At 42.8% G+C, this 18,980-nt stretch overlaps 1 protein-coding gene across 2 annotated transcripts in view; it reads left to right on the forward strand.

The window, feature by feature from the left end:
- The first annotated feature begins 6,528 nt into the window (after positions 1–6,528).
- Positions 6,529–18,980, forward strand: part of srgap3 (SLIT-ROBO Rho GTPase activating protein 3) — a 73,127-nt gene continuing 60,675 nt past the window's right edge. Inside the window, exon 1 of one of the 2 annotated variants that reach the window (XM_030419598.1) lies at positions 6,529–7,148. In XM_030419598.1, the coding sequence (XP_030275458.1) occupies positions 7,085–7,148 (64 nt within the window). In that variant the 5' untranslated portion in view covers positions 6,529–7,084. The remainder of the gene's footprint in view (positions 7,149–18,980) is intronic. The other variant, XM_030419599.1, reaches the window with a different exon arrangement.

The raw sequence follows: 18,980 nt of genomic DNA on the forward strand, positions 1-18,980 counted from the left end.
ATAAGCGCAACAGACCGTTTGAAGTAGTTTGCCTTGTGATCCAACAGAGGGCGCTCTAAAACTTCACTATCAGCTTGACCTATTGCACGCCCTATTGACCCTTGACCTATCAATTCAGCTAGTAATATTATGTTGTTTGCTAGAAAATGGAGGACACTAGCGAGCAAAGCCGTCCCGAGCGGACAATCACGACACCAAAACATCTGAGAAGTAGAGTATGGAAGTATTTTGTACAAAGCAGCTGTCTTATTCTACCACGACAACAAATCTGCGGACTCACCTAGCTTACAACCTCGTAAGCTAACGTTAGCAGGTGAGTGTACAACCTCGTTTGACTGCCTACTACTCGGCACACTCAGCTTCAGCAGGCCCTTTGCCAACAGCTTGTAAAAATGCCATCACCGACAAGATAGCACGATTTATATGCAATCATATGTGGCCCATTGGTATCGTTTCGGGATCTCATGATGGAACTGGAGCCTAATGTTGTGTGGTGTTGTCGTGTCATTTCAAATTCGTTCGAACTTGATTTTTTTGAAAAAGTGACAGCCCTAGCATACACTAATCTTTTTATACTTAGGTGAAGGTGTTTGGCCCCTTTATACCACAGAATGATGCTAAAGATCCAGTGTGTAGGATTTCATGGCATCTACTGGTGGGGTTCTGAAGAGGACCCACCAAGCCCGCAGAATGAGCATGAGGCTTTAAAACGAGAGGCGAAACCATGTTATTACAGCTAAGGCCAAAAAAGACCCTTCCCCCATCAGCTAACATTGTGAAAGAAGCATTGGTGGAAAACCACTGAAAATTTGCACAAGTACGAGTTGTTACATGGCTGAAATATCACTCAGTCACCACTAAAACTGCAGGATTTGAAAAGTGACCAGGCTTACATCGTGTAATGGCTCGGCTACCTGTGGCTGTAAAATGGTGGATAAATACTTTTGAACGGCATACTTCCCACGGAATGGGCGAATGGTTTCGCTATCAGAATTTGATCCATTTCCTCCAATAACATTTGGAAAGCCTAGGAGAGCTGCACAATGAAGTAATTTGATCCCTACTCAAGTTAGTGGAGGCTACACTGGAAGTTAGCCGCGGAAGTCTCTTGTGTGCACTCTCTATAGGCAGCACATTGAGGAAGATCCGAGTAATTTTAAACCTGGGAAGTGTCGTCTTCAAGCGCCAGTTAGCAGCTTTCATAGCAAGGAACCGAGCTCCGCCTCTGATGCTGTATCCAGATTCCCCCTGTTGGATCCATGGGACCTGCTCCCTCTGTCGATTAAAACGGCTCATTCTAAGCTAATGAAAACTAGATGATTTTTAGTTTCAGGTGCTTATACACTGATGAAAACACAATTATGAATATTACGTTACATTTCATTTCTGTTTAGAAGGCAGCTGCACTGTGCTGCCTATCTGAAGATTCCCACAGGGCAGATATCTTTTAGATTAAAAGAGATGCAGTTATGAGTGAGGCGAGGCTTCCTTTGGGTGAAGAAGAAGGAAAGTATTAGGAGGAGGCGGCCTTTAAGTCTTATTTGCTGTCTCCTTTCCAATGATCACATTCACATTAAGTCTCACTCATGCATTTTATACTGAGCATGCTGTATAAACTGTCATTTATGCGTGTAGCAGTATATTTATGGGCCTATATGTCACTTTTGCTTGAAAGTCCACACAGGTAGGTAATCTAGAGACGATTTACCGTAGTGGTGTTCCAGGGACTGAGGGGTCTCAGATGCCTGTAACCATGACCATCCTGGTTCTGGTTTTATGGCGACCTCTCTTGCAAGTCACTCCCAAGTTTTCCTTCACTTTTCAATGAGATTTCTGACTAATTAGATCTGAGAAATTCATCATGATTAGAAAAATATCTTCCAAAACCAATACAATTTGTTGCTGTTCCATTGATTTATAGATTCACTGGACGGCTTCTAGGTGCCTAAAACTATGTGAATGCCTCCACACATAAATTATTATCATTCAGGTCCAGTATGGTATTTTTTCACAGCTCCCACTCTCATTCTATAGAAGGACCTCGTAAAAAAATCTCACAATGGATCTCTGTGCCATAAAAAACAGTGAAGTCATAGTTTCCCAGGCCTCCCCCCCTGAGATGCCTGATGAGAGGGGTAGGGGTGAGGAACAGAGGGATGGTGGGGATGAAGAGATTACAGAAAGGTTACCTCTGCTGACTTCTCTGTGGTAAACACAAACAAAGGCAGAATCCTCCCTGCTGTCAGTCTGAACCCGCAGAAGGCCTCTCACTGTCACAGCCGCCGTGTCACAAGTGTCTGTGCTCTCATGGCTTCATTCCTCAGACGAGTGGGTGATACATAAGGCCTGACAGGCAACTTAGACTCACCACCGGAGCTGCGGAGACAGAGAGATGCAGTGAGACACATAACACAGGAACACACACAAACACAGACACACACACCAGAGGCCATTTTAATTCCTCAGGGGCTTTGGGTCCTTTTGGGTCTGTCAGCATACAGAAAATATGGCGAGCATTAATGGTGGAAAAACATCAGGGAGTGAAATGATATCCATAGAGAAGGAGAAATGACTGAATAGGTCCTCCTCATCTCTGTAATTGTTCAATTAGACTGTCCGGGGTGACTCGCTAATTGTTCCACCTCATTTGTGCGCTGTTACATCTTCATATTTCATATTACATTGCCTTTTAACTTGGTGTTAATGACTGCAGACTGACACGAGGCGCAAGCTTGCAGCGAGGTGTCTGATACTGCAATGTCCTTTCGGGAACGTGAAAGTCATTCTGTCAGCTAGATCCTGAAACCAAGTCAGTTCCTCGCCATTTAAAACTCAGATGCTCGTTGGATAGGCTGGATTATTCTAACATACGGTCAAAATTATATAAGCCTGATGGCCAAAGTAAATGTCATTTTCGAGTATCAATTTTCAATCTTATGTTGTCAGAATGTGCTTGTGGTCTGGTTAGGTGTAGGCACAATACCCACATGCACTGGTGGACTCAGGGGGCTGCAGAGGGGGCGCTCACCCTCCCTGGTGCCTCCATGTTTGAAAATAACACCACAAGAGTTCCCTCTTGGAGGTCCCTATGGTAAATTAATATGATAAATTGCCCTCTAAGGTGCCCTTCCAGTGGACAAAATGTGGTAAGTAACCTCTCTTCACTATAAATATATAACAACTCTCTGCATGCTGGTGCAGCTGGTGCCCTTTTAATTTTTTTCTCCCCCGCCCCTTAATCATCCTGAGTCCGCCCCTATCCACATGGTTAGTGTTAGGAAAATATTATGTTTTTGGCTCACTTGGTTATGTCGCTACAAAAAATGTCTCTTAAAAAGCATCCAGTTTTATTGCCTCAAACACGGCTGAAAATTGTCCGGAAGTGTTGTAAAAATATCAAATGGCTTCATTCTTACAATTAGTGAAACACAGTCTTGAACAGTGGTCTCTTGCTTGGTAACCATATCACCTTGATATCATGCCGCCACCAACCCACCCTGTACACCTCCTGACATGCACATCAGCTTGTAAACAGCACAGGAAATGTGAATAGGATTTGACACGTGTTGTAGAAATAATGACATGTATGAAATGTACAAATTTGAGCGTTTCCGTGGTTTGCTGAGATATATAACATTATATTCTAGCAAATGGCCTAAATGATATATTTTGGTCAGTATCTAAGGTAACAGTGTCCTGTATCCTGGGATTAATACTGACATCATAAAAAGTCAATATATAATTTACAAATATTTGAATAAAAATATATTACCAACCATTCATACGATAATTTTAAGGGGTTGCCAACTGGTGAAAATTGTTATTTCTTTTCTGATGTATGTTGATGATCAATCAATCATCTCTTATTGGCTTGTCATTCATTAATAAGCCATCAGGTCTGCAATTTTAAATGTTAGTAAGACAATAATATAGAGTTATGGCTTTTCTTTGATTTTGTGAAGTGTATGTTGTACAGCTTTTTTTCATATGCAACAGAACGTACACCTGAAACCTCTTAGAAATGTCTCCCTACACCTGTCAGCTCAAAATATACATAGACGCCTGTGTGTTGAAGGTGGAAGTGAAATGCAGAGGGCTTGCACAGCGTGGCAGTTTACAGGTTTGACTCACCTCACTGTGAGTCGACAGCCTGTTCCAACCTGAACTGAGAACAGTGAAGGTGACAAACAACAAACTGAGTAGATAAAGAACAGTCTAGTACTCAGATGACAGCACCTGCCAGCAAACACATTCGGTCTGTGTCGCTAAAATGATTTTGAAAATCTTTCCCTTCATGATTTGAATTCAAATATTCTTTCCCCCATCTATGAAACACATGATTCCCATCACAAAGGCAGTAAAGTGTATGAGCAAAATTAATTTAGATACAAACATTTAACTAATCTTAACCAAACTGGAGAGGTTTAAGCCCTCCTGTCCTGTGTTTTAAGGGCATTGTGATCGTGAATTATCTTGTCCTTGTGGTTCTGCTCGGGCATATTCCACACACAGAACTGTGGAACAGTTCATGTGAAGTTTTTGTCCCCTTTTTTTGATTTACTCTCGCCTCAGCCGTTTCTTATCTTCTTATCTAATTGTCACCATCAGCTCTGCCGGCAGAGACGAGGAGGTGGAATAAACAATGGACGCTACAAAGGCACGATGAAACACCTGTGAGATGGCACAAAAGACAATTTTCCTCTTAAAAGATAATGGGGTTTGCGCACAGTTGCAGCCACTGCGGTGCCTCTGTGATTACACAACAAAGCATCAGCGGTGGTGTTGGTGTGTCATGTCCGAGCCATTTCCCCACCAGGCCTCTGCTCTGAGTGTCTGTGCAGCGGCACGTCAGAGATTATCCCCTCCTGACCTCTGCTGAGATGTGCCACATCACCTTAACAGTAGAAGACACAGTTAAAGTAATGCAGAGATAAAACTGTGAGGTTTCGGGGGAGGTGGAGTCTGAAGAGGAAGGAGTTTTCATCGTCAGGTCTATTTCTACCCCTGGAAATGTGATTGTTATCAGCAGACCTGCAGGTAGAGATGTGATGTGATATGATGTGTGAACTGTGAATTTAAATTCAGGACTGAGTGGTAACAGACTACATGTAATCAGCCTGGATTATGATTGATCACACGTCTGATTACATCCTGATTCTGATCACATTGACAATTTTAGCGCAACAAAACTTTTTGACTCATCAAAGACACATCTGAAGTACAGAGCTTCTCAGACATGTGCTCTGTTTTGTGGTTGAAAATAAATAACAGTGTTGAGTGGAGAGGTAAGGTTCAAGCAGCAGCAGCAGCTCCTTCAAACCAACCTTTCATTCTTGGTAACATCGCCATCAGGAACAGCGGTTCTGAATGGGGCCCTCCTAGAGAGGGTTCCAGGGGGTCTAAAGCAATTTACTTAAGATATAATTTCATCCATATGCATCCCAATGACCTTATGTGTGATTATTCTTGCTGATGTGTTTCATTTACTGTATGTAATAAAGTATAAATCCTATCAGGTGGGGGACCCTGGGACAAAACGTTATCACAGGGGGTCAGCGTCCATTTTCTCAGAATAAAGCACATTTTTTTCAGTGTTTGATTTTGTAATTAATCTAAAAAAAAGTATCTAAAGGTATTCAGATGCCCTGTAATTTGCAACTGACTACATTTTAAAGTAATCTAGCCCAACCTTGCATTTTACATTTGTGTGTGTGTGTGGGTGTGTGTGTGTGTGTGTGTGTGTCTGAGTGGACATATACTTCAACTGACACCAGTGGAGGCTGTTCAATAGAGGGTGCTAGGGCTCCTCCTCCCCTCTCCCCACACCAAGAAGAGGCACATAGACCTTCAATAGATAAGACTTCAAGAAATGTTCTTTATAATATAGATTTTTTGTTTTGTTTTTGTTTAAATGAGCAGGAGCAGTGCAGATATTATCCTATTAGTGAGTAAAATACAAAAAACTATATGTAAGTGTAAAGTTATGTGACATACAGCACTACAAGCCCAGGGTATAAAAATACAACAACAATCCTCATCCAACAATACTCTCACTGAACGTGCAGTTGCTGCTTCTCATTGAGAAATAACAGTTTGACGGGGACGTTTTCCATTTGAATCAGTTGAGTTGAGTGGCTTGTGTTGGTAGCTTCAATCTGAACAGATGGACATCGAAGACAGAGAGAAGACAAAAAGACAGACAGAAGACAGGCGATGCCAATATCGGACTCTGATCCTGTCCTGGTCCAGCATTCATCTTACACACGTGTGATGGTAGGCCTACTTGAATTTCAACCAGACTGGGTAACACAGCCACATCATGGGGGACCTGTCAGCCACTTGGGGGAGAGAAAAAAAACCCCATAACTGATAAATAAAGTTTGAGGTCGGGTTAGAGGTATGGTTACAGTTGCTTAGACAAGAAGTGGTTATGGTAAGTCTGCAGGAAATGAACGATGACTGTCCTCTGAAGTCTGTGTGTGTGTGTGTGTGTGTGAGGGGGGTGCTGCTGCTGCCTGACAATATGAGGAGGCTCACGTGACGATCTTTTAAATTCCTGTCTCCCTGCAGCGCACTTTGTCACAGTGGAGACGGTGTCTGCTGCCCTCGCTCCTCCTCGTACACGCATGTCTGCGCATTTCTCGGACACAGAAGGTACACAGGGAGGACTCGGCTGCTCCTTCATCATGTCGCTGTTATAGTTTTTGGAGCTCGCTGCTTTTTGTTTTTGCTTGTGTTCCTTTGTGCTGAAGCCTTTTATATTTTGAGTTGACTGGTGCCAGCAGCAGCAGCTGCAGGAGGAGGAGGACTATACGCTCCTTTACCAAAGGAAGAAAAGAGGGGAAAAAAGAGAAAACAATGCAACACTGGTGTTATTTCTGCACTGCTTTCCCCGCGATCAGGTTCATCTGAAGTGTCGGGCTTGCAGAGATAATACCACACAGCCGAGCCGTTTATCCTCCTCAGTGCGCGGACACTAGTGGAGAAAAGGAAGGCGAGGAAAAACGGAGCAGATCGGGGGATCATCACCTAAAGACCCGAGAGAGTCCTCGACTTATTCCCCCCCCAAAAAACCTGAGGAACGATGTCATCTACCAGATTCAAGAAGGATAAGGAGATCATAGCGGATTATGAGACCCAAGTGAAAGGTGCGGTGTGTGTGTGTGTGTGTGTGTGTCCGCTCTGTGTGCATTGTCTCTGCACAGGCTGACTCCGACTGACCCGGAGCCTCGGTTCTTTATCAGCCTGCCTGTTGTTGTTGTTGTTATTGTTGTTGTTGTTTTTTGCTTTCTTCATTGTGATGTGTGTATTTTGATGCAATCCGCCTGTCATAGTGTGTTAAAATATTGAGCACTGACAGACCCACCGAGTGTATGACAGGTAAACCGTGACAGTCAGCCCAATGGCAAGAGCATCAAAGTGCCAGATTTGATATTCAGGAAAAAAAAAAAAAAATATTCTAGTCTCTCTCCTGTGCAAAGGTTTCTGTCATTATCCAGAGGGATGTGTGTGATTTGTCACAGTGTTGCTACAGGATCCTGGTCCCGCAGCTTTGTTGCTGGGTGAAATGTTGAGGCCAGTGTAGGATGGATGGATGGATGGATGGAGGACTGGCTGTACTACTGCTCCTCATTTTTTTTTCTCATTCCAGGGCCCTGTGCCTGAATCAGATATCTGGGAACAGATTTGATGCACAGGAGGAATATTTGCATGAGTCGCATTCTCATTTTTCCATTTTTCAGTGCTTGTGATGTCGAGGTGGCTTTAGCTTTTAGTCCACATACCCTAATCACACTCCGCTCACGTTTGTGCCTTGTATTCATTGTCAGTGATTGGCTGTTTCCTGGCACTGCTCTCACCTGGCAACATGGAGAAAATACTACTGACTGCCTTCCCACAGACTCTATTACTGTACTGTTATTACTCTGTATCGAGTATTTGTCAGGGCTGTGTTGGACATGGGGTCAACATGACTGTATGTGTATGTGCTTTATGTAATTTTACCGGTAAAGTCTGTATGAAAAGCTTTTAAGCATTGTGAAAAACAAACAAACAAGACAATTGCGCATATGTATTCCAAGAAATACAGGCATCCCAAACAATGACAAGACACTTAAAGGTTAATTCCACCAATTTTACACATTAAGGTGTGTTGATGGGTCTCGGGGAGTTGTGCTGCATATGTGAAATAAGTAGTATTAAGCCCTTTGTGGCTTCAGAGAAAGCTGCATGTAATCTAATAAATTCCTCAGGTTTTGTCTTTCACTTCAGTGGCTGAGTTGCATTTTGGGTAATGTAGGCGGCAGGTTTTGGAAGGAAGAAGAATATGTTAAAAAAAACGCTGCATGTTGGTTTTGAGCTAACCACTAGCTTCCAATGTGTAGGGTTAGAAAAGCACAACACTCACCACCAGCGTTTAGAGTACAGATTATCTGCTTCTCCTCCATATTCTTGGATACCAGGGTGGCAGGCGACTGTTCCCACCTGATCAGATGTTCGATTGGTTGCGTAAAAAAGAGCAATGGTGACGACCCCAGTGCCTTTCTGAAAAGTTTAGAGAGTGTTCTGATAAAAGACGCTGGTGGACACGGGGCCTTATAGGAGTGGAATGCTGGACATCTACATTACCCACAATGCAACTTAGCCACTTAGTGACATCACTGGAGGTAATTTAGTCAGGCAGCTTCCTCTGAAGCCACAAAATGCTTCATACTACTTTTGTTTTACATAAGCTGCCGTTCTTCCCTGTAAACACACTCTGATGTGTAAAATGTGTTGGAATTACCCTTTAAAGTGTCAGGTTGTATGAACAGACTGGTTACACGAAGAATTTTTAAGTGGTATCTGGGGTTCAGTTTCAAGGGGCTGGACCCATTACTAGCACTCTCACTGTCAGTGGTTTCGCTAATGTTATGCCTTAGGGGCTCCAGCTGATCATCCCTGGAGTCATGTACCAGTCAGACCTTCGGATGCCCACAGTGTGAGCAGCTGGATTTGTAGGGAAGATTTACAGACTCACTCTTCTATGATGTGGAAGTGTATCAGCTGCCGATCCAACTGATTCTAACCCACTAGACATCAGCTGCTGCCTCTATAACCTCTGTTGTGTCTTGTGGCCATTCAGAATTCTAGCTTGTAAACAATTCCCATCTTATTTTGCAGCTTTCCACTTAACTCCAGGCCATTTTTTTGCTAATTCAGGCATCAATTATTCAGCTTAGATCTGAGCATGTCATGGGAGGATTGCTCTCGTTTCACAGAGCCAGCCCTTGTCTGCTCCTCTTTGCATTAGCTGGGGCCCTTGAACTGTGTGAGGAGGAGGATGGATGTTAATTTATGGAGAATGCTGCTTGATTCTCATTCACAGCTGGTGTGTTGCATTGCCTAGAGACACACAGAGAGCCCTGCTCCTTAGGATCCACAACCACACAACAACAATGGGAATGTTAGGAGTCGAAGGAGGCAGCGAGCGAACCGTAATGAAATTCAGATTGGAAATTGCACCTGTCTTGCTCTGAGTTATTGCTTTACGGTTAATGTGTACATGGCAGAAGGGGCCAAATCATCACCGGGTCATTGATTGGGTCATAACAAGATCATGGGGGTTGTTTTATTATGTATGAGGGCTAATATAAAAATCACTTGGTTTCAGCAGTAGTTTAACAACAAAGAAGAAATGCTGCCGGTATGTTCACAAAATTTTGCTCGAACTCAACGGCTGCAGGTGTGAAAGCGCGACATAATCGAGCATTTAATTCCTCTGTGACAGTGTAACACACCACTCTGCTAAAATCTGAACCCACGGCCATTCATGAATTCTTGACGACCCCTGAGGCTGGCCGCCAAAGCCGGGGTCTCTGAAGGACCTTGGGAGATGGTGTTCACTTTATTCAAGCTGTTCAGCTGGCAGAGCTGACATTAGCATGTGAATAGAGAGGGGTCGCACACTGAACAGAGAGAGACTGGCTGAGGAGCTGGGACTCTATTTTGTAGCTAACCACCGTGCGGTTGCTGGACTGCAGCTCGGCCTCCTCCTGTGTGCCAGTTTTGCAGGCAGCTTGTGAAGTGTTGCTCTCGGGCTCAACCGTCAGCAGCTGTTTGACATTTACATGCGAGGTTCGAGTCTGAAATATGGCTTCACATTAGGGATGAACTGAAACTTCAGCACTTTTTAAGTCTGGTGATCATAAGTGAACATGCTGGCGTAACATTAGACGAGGAATCTCCATGAAAGGATATCAGATATGAATGTAGTGAAGAGACAAGATTTTGTTGTTGGAAGCATTGTGGTCTCTTTTCGCAGTCAGTGTAATATTGACCAATCGCATTTGAGAGGGCTTTGGTAGCATGCAGATAATCAGTGGAGAGCAAAAGAGCTGGCCGAAATTAAATCTGGAAACCAATCGGCTATTGACTGACAGTGAGTTAGCTTTCTTTAACTTTTTTAAGAATGTATCTGCAAGTGCAGCGAAAGTAAGAGCTCCTAAACTCCAGCTCCATTCTTGCTTCTCAAGTTCCTAATTGAACTGTTAACAATGGCAGGGACACGGAAGAGGAAATCTTGGTCGGATATTGGTTACCCGTTACCTGGATATCCACCAGCAACACCTGAAGCAGAGGACAAGGGGATGAGACACAGTAGAGAGAAGTGGTGATGATCCAGCACTTGTGAAGCTTCCAATCCAAACCTGATCTCTTAAAGTAGACCTATTATGCTTATTCTGGTTTTGTCCTTTTCCTTCCGTGTGTTATAAAAGGTTCTTGTGCATGTGAAAGGTCTTGAAAGTTTAAAAGCCAAACTTCTGTGCCAACAGAAAACAGTCCAACTTCTGTGTACTATTCTAGTAGTGACCCAAAATAAGACTATGAACCTGAAATGGAGCTTAATATGTCTCCTTTACATGACATTTGTAAATGTCAGGACACGAGTGCACTCAAGATAGACTCCATTGTCCTCAGCCCAGATCAGTTTCATTGAATTGGTTTGGTTACATCTTTTCGCAGTGCTGTTCTTGGACTGGACGGACAGCAGGTTGCCTGTTCTCTTGGCTGTGTTCCCTGAATCACCCTCTGCAATGAATTTCTGATTCATTGTACTTGGAGTGCAGCACGTATTTTTTTCCAACCCTCATTCTCCCCATTAGTAATAGTATTTTTCCTCTGATGTTTTTTCTGATAAAAGTTCTTGGCTTTGTCTAATAGCCTCTTTCAAAGCCACATATGTGACTTTCTTATGCCCTTTACATTACAACAGAGCTCGATGGTAGTCATTTCCCTAGATGAAGCCATTGTCTAACTTGGTCATTACCCACACTGGCACCAATACAACCACTTACAATGACAGGCACGCAGATAGACTGACGTACATATAAATGAATTGTTGTTTAGAGGAGGCGCAGTTCTGATGTGATAAAAATGACACACAACTTCATTTGCTTTTTTCCGTGTTCTTTCCTCCAGGCTGGTAACTGCTTTGAGTGGGGAAATAAATGCAGGCAAGTGCTCATGGAAATTGCTCTGTGTGCTCCAGATGTGCAAATTAATGTCAGCCACACACACACACACACACACACACACACACACACACACACAGATTCTAAAAAGGATGCTCCGCAGCAGACATGACAAAAACCTGAGAGTAATTTGATCAACATAAATCTCCAGCGGGCCCATCACAGGGATATACCTGACACATTTCTCCTATTTTGCGCAATCACCGTTTAGAATATATAATCACACACCGTTTCATGTCAAATTATTTGATATCACTTTGTATTATTTGCACATGTCAACCCTCAGCTTACCATACTGATCCCATCCTGTGCCCAATTTGGTCACAAACCACCCTTTTGAAAGTGAAAGTATACTATGTTTTTGTGTAATACAATGATCTTTTTAATGACCCCCCCCCCCCCCAAAAAAAAGTGTTGTTGGTTTGGTTAAAGGCTGATGAAAATGATGTGTGACGCGAGGTGTGTCTCTGTTTGTTTGTTGTTGCAGGCTACAGACAGCTCTGCTGAGGGAGATAAATGTTGAAAGTGGTTCACACTTCATTTGTGCTCTTTTTTAAAGACATTTTATGCAAAGCCACAGTGAGGATGTCTGAAACAGCCTGTGGTCTCGTTGCACTCTGAAATACCTACAACTAGTGGTGTCAACTCGATAGTCAATGTGTTGCACAGTTGACGCTGATGATGTGTCTTGTTACCATCATGGTGCGAGTTGGTTAGTTAGATATTGAGAGTTTCAGAAATGGTCGCACTGACTCAGCGGCTGAGGATCCTCCAGCTGCCAGCTTGTTTGGCAAACCTGCTGCTGACCGAGAGAGAGCAAAGACAAAATCACCTACAAGCTATTTAGGCAGAATAATCCTCGGTGGGACAGCTTGTTTATTCTTGCCCGCCAATAAATTCTGGGCTTCATTCAGAGTTGGTTTGTTTGTGTGGTGTGGCAGCGAGTAGCCTAACAAACAGGAAGCTCAAGATGCTCTTAGATTGCATGAGTTTTGTGTTTCAATTGAACTGACAGTAATGTCTTAAAAGAAAGAGACATTTAGGTCAAAACTGCTTATTCACTTTCTTACCGAGATTTAGATAAGTAGATTGGCACCACTCCCATGTGCATACGCTAAGTATGAACCTACTTCCAGCAGCCAGTTAGCTTTGCTTATCAAAGACTAGAAACAGGTGGAAGCAGCTAGCATGGCTCTATGCTAAGGTAACAAAAACCGCCTATGGGCAGATGCTCTTTGGCTTAAGCCTCTTTCACACGGGACTAAATACACTCTGAAACACATTTGGCTTTTGTTTTCAGTGGAAAATGGTTAAATCGGCATTCATTTGTGGATTAAATGACTCTGTGTTAGTCATCGTTATTTATCTGCAGTGATGTAAACATGACACCCTGCTGGGCTGGCTAATCTTTGCACAACTTTTGGAACGATGCTATGACATTCTGGACGTTGGTGCATAGAAAGTTTGAAAAAGCAACTGAAGTAAATGATACAAAAAAGTTACCTCTATAACGTTGTCACTGGCTGCTTATAACTATTTCCTACTTTCTGGCACGTTTTTGATGGCAAACAACATCAAAAATAAAACAAAAGGCAAACTCGATGACTGGCAATTGGAAAAGAATCAATTGCTTATCTTTTGCCATTTTATTCGTATCAGAGAACCTGCTTATTCCTGCTAATTTTGTGTAAAAATTGTGTAGATACAACATGTTACTTAAGCCACACAAAAACCAAAGTGTGAAACTGTTTCCCCTAATTCCACTCTGAGCTGAGCTAACTTAGCTGGCTGCTGATGAAGGTCAATTTTATAAGAAAGTTGATTTTTGAATCTAATTCCCACCTTGTCGAATACTGATGCTTTAAGATGGCCGACGACCCACCCTACAATACCAAAATGTCAGTATTCAGGGTGGCATCAATCCATTCATCTCACTCTTACCAAGAAAGGTTGCCAGTATCTCAAACTAATCCTTTAAACATGTTTGTACCTTATGATACATTGAAGAAATGGACATTGTAGAAGTTTTCTCGTGGCAATGTAACAACCAACAGGTCAGTGTATTGGTATGGTGCTGCCCACCACATACAGAATATCACACTCTCCACTTCTGTTTTGTGTCCATCACCAAGTGAGATCCACTTGTGGCTGTAACCCTTCAATAAACAATATACATTCATATCAGACTGAGCCATCGCATATCATAGTTGTGCACCCAAGTTCTCTCAACTAAGCTGACTCGGCTCTCATATCTATTAACAGTGTGATGAATGCAGCTGCCACTTGATAAATTGAGAGTTTGTTCTGTCTGTTTCACAAGCATTCGAGAGATAATCAGCGCTTCATGAGACGATGAGTGATCCACCAGGCGTAGATTATCACTTAACCCGGTCACAGAATGTTTTTTTGTTTGAGTTTGTGTGCTGGCATTGATGAGGTAGACAAAGGTCCATTAAACAGGAAAACAGTTTCCTCGTTACTTGGTGCCAGTCAGTACACAGTTTCACTTCTCGTTTCATTCAGTCGTCTGTGTTGAAAAAATTTTAATCGCTGCTGTCTGGAGGAGTGCAGCTTTCTACATCGGGGTTGTATTACAAGTCCAGTAATGCACTGCTGTTTGCTGGGGGGCTCAAATCTAGTTACAGGGCTGTTACACTTAAATTCAATTTCAGATCGAGAGTGTCTGATCAGACATGCCAAATATGAAACAAATGTTTTTTAAAAAGAGCCTCCAAAATGAAAAAAAGATTGGACAAATTGATGTTATTTTTAATGTAAAAAAACAAAACACATTTTCTTAACTAGAATAGAAACTATAATTATCTAACAAAAGTAAAAGAATTTCCATTGAAACTGTCTCAGTGTTTTCTTGATTGTGCACATAAGTTGGCTTGAGCTGTGAATGTAGTTTGTAACCTGGTATGATAAGTAAACTGTGTCAGTGTGCTCTCTGCAAACTGAACTTTGACTTGAGTCTCAGAAGATTGAGTATCTATATTTGTTGACTATTTGTGTTTCTTTTTTCAAAATGCCACAATCTGAACAGTTTTTTTTGTATCTGTAATCATTAACTGAGAGTTGAAGCCTCATAATGTAACAGAGACGAGTGAAGGTAGTTCAGTAGTCCACATTATTTCAAAGAAAATTCAAAAGTAAAAAAAATAAGTTACCGTTATAAAATTGAGAAATCAAAAACCCCAGGAAATGAGATGAGGCCATTACTCCGGTTTATTACGCAACAGATGTCCGTGTTAGGATGCAGCCGCAGTTGATACAAGAAAAAAAAAGACATTAAAAAAACAAACTTTACTGCTGAGAGACAGTAACCTTAGAAACGGTGTAAAGAGGGCAGTTGTGCAAAAAATCTCCCCGCAGTGAGAGTTTGAAAAAGTCTCTATTTGAGGAAGTAATTAGTTAAGTTCACTCAGTGTAGGCTTGGGACCTGTTAGATTAACTTTATTATGTACCAGTGAAGTGCTCGTCCCACTGCAGACTTTAGATGATTAAAGAGTGCACCTATTTGCAGCCCACAAGTCCCTCTCAGCTGCCGCTGGTGGTAGAAATAGAAGCAGAAGTGGCACAACGTGTTCATTCGTAATTAGGAGCACAAAAGTGTGGTGTTTTGTTACAAATGCTCTATAATCTGATTTTTGTATTCTGTAAATTGTGAGAAAAAAGTTAAACATGCTTGTCACATTTTCCTTAAAGCCCACGTTGATGACTTGAAATAGTTTTGTTCAGTTTTTGGTGCTAATAGAACCTGAAACTATACATGCTTTTTGCATTTTTTTTTCCTCATAACTTAAGAAAAAGTTTGTCAAGTTTCTCTAGAATGTGCTCCAAAATAGCTGAACTTTAACCTGAAACCTGCAGAAAAAAGTGTTTCCTTTTGTTATGACTCACCAGAGGATATACTAAAGACCTGTCTGCCCTCTGTTTGTCTCTCAGTCTTTTTTTAACTGAACTCCACTCTCAGTTTCACCTACTTTGAGCCGGCAAAGAGCTGTCCTTGCGTTGATCTTGAGGTAGTGTAGCTGTTAGTGTTTCATCGGCTCACACGCTCGAGTTTTGAGCAAAGCTAAATGTTGTTGGATGAATTAAGTCAGTTAGATTTACCAGTGCATTCCTAAATGCCATATGTGGTGGGAGTGTTTGATTTTTATTTGATGTAATCAGTGTTCAGAAAGAAATAGTCAGGTTAGGATGCTGCACAGCCTTATAGACAAATTCTCATCATGTCTCAGTGCTCACATCCACACATGCCTCCTCACTCAAGTCTGCCACCAGACTCTACCTCTCCTCCAATAAACTGCACCTTCCCTGGGGACTGGTGCACGCCCGTGTTGCCATGGAGACACTTATCCTGGATCCTGGATGCGGCGACGATGGACAGCGAAGCTCTGGAAGGGCGTGTTTCCGGTTGTAGCTCGCGCTCGGGCTTCCCCCGAAGCATCAGACTCATGTCACACGCAACTGACGTGGTGACGACGCAGGCACCAGAGAGGAAATCGATGTCAGAGAGCAGAGAGGGAGTCTGGGGATGATTAATGTTAATGTCTATTTTATTGCCATCTGTAGTTAAGCACTTATTCTTTCAAAGCAGCACGGTATAAAGCTTATATAAGCACGAGACAAGCTCATGTGATATACAGTTCTACAGTCAGGATTGATTTTTTGTTTGACAAAACGTCCAGTGGTAAAACTGGATAAACCCGCGGATAATTAGGAGGGAGGATTAAGAGTGAGGGACGACCTGGAGACAGACTGACAGCTGACATCTTGCTGTCGGACGCTCCATCAGCTCACCTCCGCTCCAGCCATTGATTGGCCTCAGCTCTTGTTGTCTTATCTCTGAGTACATGTGCTGCAGCAGTCTGGGCTAATGAGGGAAGATAGAGACAGACAGAGAGGAACCTGACAACAGGAGCACGTTCTCGTCAACCCAAAATTGCATTAATCATTAGGGGATTAATGAAAAAAAAAGAAGAACAGAGAAATGAGGGATTAGCTCAACGACTGGAACTTGTATTATGACACTGAGTGCGAGGGACAGAGAGAGTGAATTAAGGTCCTGGATAAGGGTTGTGTCTGTTTTTCGTGTGAATTTGGCTCTGCAGTGTCGAGCTCAGATACTGCAGAGCCAGGCTGGCTTGGGGATTAGGTTAGTGAAATTTGGCTTGGAGTGGCTTTTGTCTGGTGTGTGTGTGTGTGTGTGTGTGTGTGTGTGTGTGTGTGTGTGTGTGAGTGTGTGAGTGTGTGAGTGAGTGTGTCTACATACTGTGTGTGTCTTCGCTACCACATGGTGATGTGAAAGCCCGAGGACATTATTTTCAAAGTGTTCAATACTTTCTGAGGCTGCTTATGATTTATAATTTATCCCCATTACACAGAGACACATAGTTCTTCCCTCCACACTCACTGCAGCACTGTACAAAAAAAGTTAAATCTGTGCCTCTTATTGATTCATTGAAACATTTAAATGTATGCTAAACATGGCTGTAAAGAAGTCGCATATATCCCCCACTATAAGTGAGGCGACGTGATGTTTTAGCTTTACAGTCCTGCAGTGAAGTGATCCATCTCTGCACCGCGCAGCCCGGCATCCCCTGCTGCCCTCAGGACGCTCTGCAGAAAATCCCTCTCATTCTCTGTGCTCCAATTTGATCTCCACTTCATTGCGTCAAGACGTCACGTGGCCCCTCTTAAACAGCAAAATTTGCAGTAAAATGCTGCACCAGTGCATCACCACTGGTGTCCTGAAGTGACCTCAGGAGAAGGCACAGGTTTTATTTTTAAGGATGATAAGTAAAGTCTCGTTTACGGCCTGTAAATGTATCTGTATACAGTCATGCTAGGCATACATCAGAGTCTCTGATAACAGTCCTTTGTAGGATGTATCAGTTTGACCAGGCCTAACATAAAATATATGAGAAACTTAACCCAAAATATTTGAGCAACGCTTCTTCCTCTTCACTTAGAAGAGAAGCTAGATTCGAGTAACAATGAATTTTAACAGTGGTGTTGTGGTTGGTGTTAAGTAGTTTCAGGCCCCAAAAGCAGACAACCAGACAGGACTGGTTTTAAGGGATTTATTTAACTTGCACAGATAGATGGTTGTGGGATGAAGCTCAGACTCAGGCAAGCGGGCCCACCGATGTGATGAAGGAAGATAGCTGAGGCGTAGGCTTGGGGTTCTAGCTGGTGATTTTGGCACGGAGGATCCAGGGTATGAAGCGAGCTTGGTGGCAGAGGTGTTAGAGTCGGGGTGGTAGTGAGGGTCGGAGGTGGTGACGGCTGGGAGCAATCGCTGGAAGAGTCAAGGAGAAAACAAATTAGTCGGGAGACCTAAGCACGAGGACATGAGCTCAAGAACCAAAAACACAGAGTTGACTGTGACCATGTGGCACGTCTGAGATACAAAATAATCTGGCAGCGGGTAGCGTGGAGACCAGGGTGTAAGAGCTGGTGCTGATTACTCCAAACTCGCTGCAGGTGCGTGAAAAAGCGCAGCTCCGGCAATCAGGAGACCACGCCCAGCCCTGGAAACACACAGGCAACCCAAACACAAAACAAAAAAACACCATACTACTAGTCCCAAACATGCAAAAGTATGACAATATCCATAGAAAGCATTCAAACTGCACCTGCAGCATTATCAATCCCTCTGATGTCTACCGATCACTAAACACTCATACTTTTGGCAAAACATGGCACACTGACCCTGATTTGATCCTCATATAAAACCCAGTTAGGCCTTCAGAATACACAAAAGTTAGTTTGGGCACATAACAGTGCTGGCCCTGAGCTCCTCCAGCTCTTGGTCAGAATCCGTATTTTTAGCCTTTGTTCATTTGAAATGACCAACCTATTACACTAAACAGTGGACTCAGGACAGCAATTTTTTCTTTTCAATAGAAGAACAAGAAGTAGCCACTGTGACATTCAAAAGTGTGCAAACAAAGACTGGAGGAACAGTGCTGGGCTGTGAGTCCATGTTCGTAACAACACATCAACACATCCTCTTATCTATATTGCTGAATAGCTTTCTGAGCATCTGAGATATTCTGAAATCATAATTGTATTCATATATGTCCAATTAAATTTGAAAAGTATTGCAGAACTATTTTCATGGCAGATTCGTGTAGGGGGCCAACAGGAAGTCAGCTGGCTCATACAGAGGAAGTCTCTAACACAGCTGTGTTGCTCTTGCTCTGTGAACCCAAAAACTGTTAGGTCTGTGGAAACCTAAAATAAAACATTTTGGGCGTATACATCCCCTTATTAGTTCTCCTAATGCATCCGTAGAATTAATATAGAAGCTGTCATTTGATGATTTTGGGTGGAGTGCACCTCCACGAGACAGTTGTCTGTCAGTATATACAGACTGGTATACAAGCCGTAGTCTGAATGTATTTTCCATACCAGCCGAATACCAAACCTGCAACACAGCTGCTAATACAAGGCTCC

The sequence above is a fragment of the Sparus aurata genome, chromosome 6 (genome assembly GCF_900880675.1).
Source record: "Sparus aurata chromosome 6, fSpaAur1.1, whole genome shotgun sequence".
Lineage (NCBI taxonomy): Eukaryota > Metazoa > Chordata > Actinopteri > Spariformes > Sparidae > Sparus > Sparus aurata.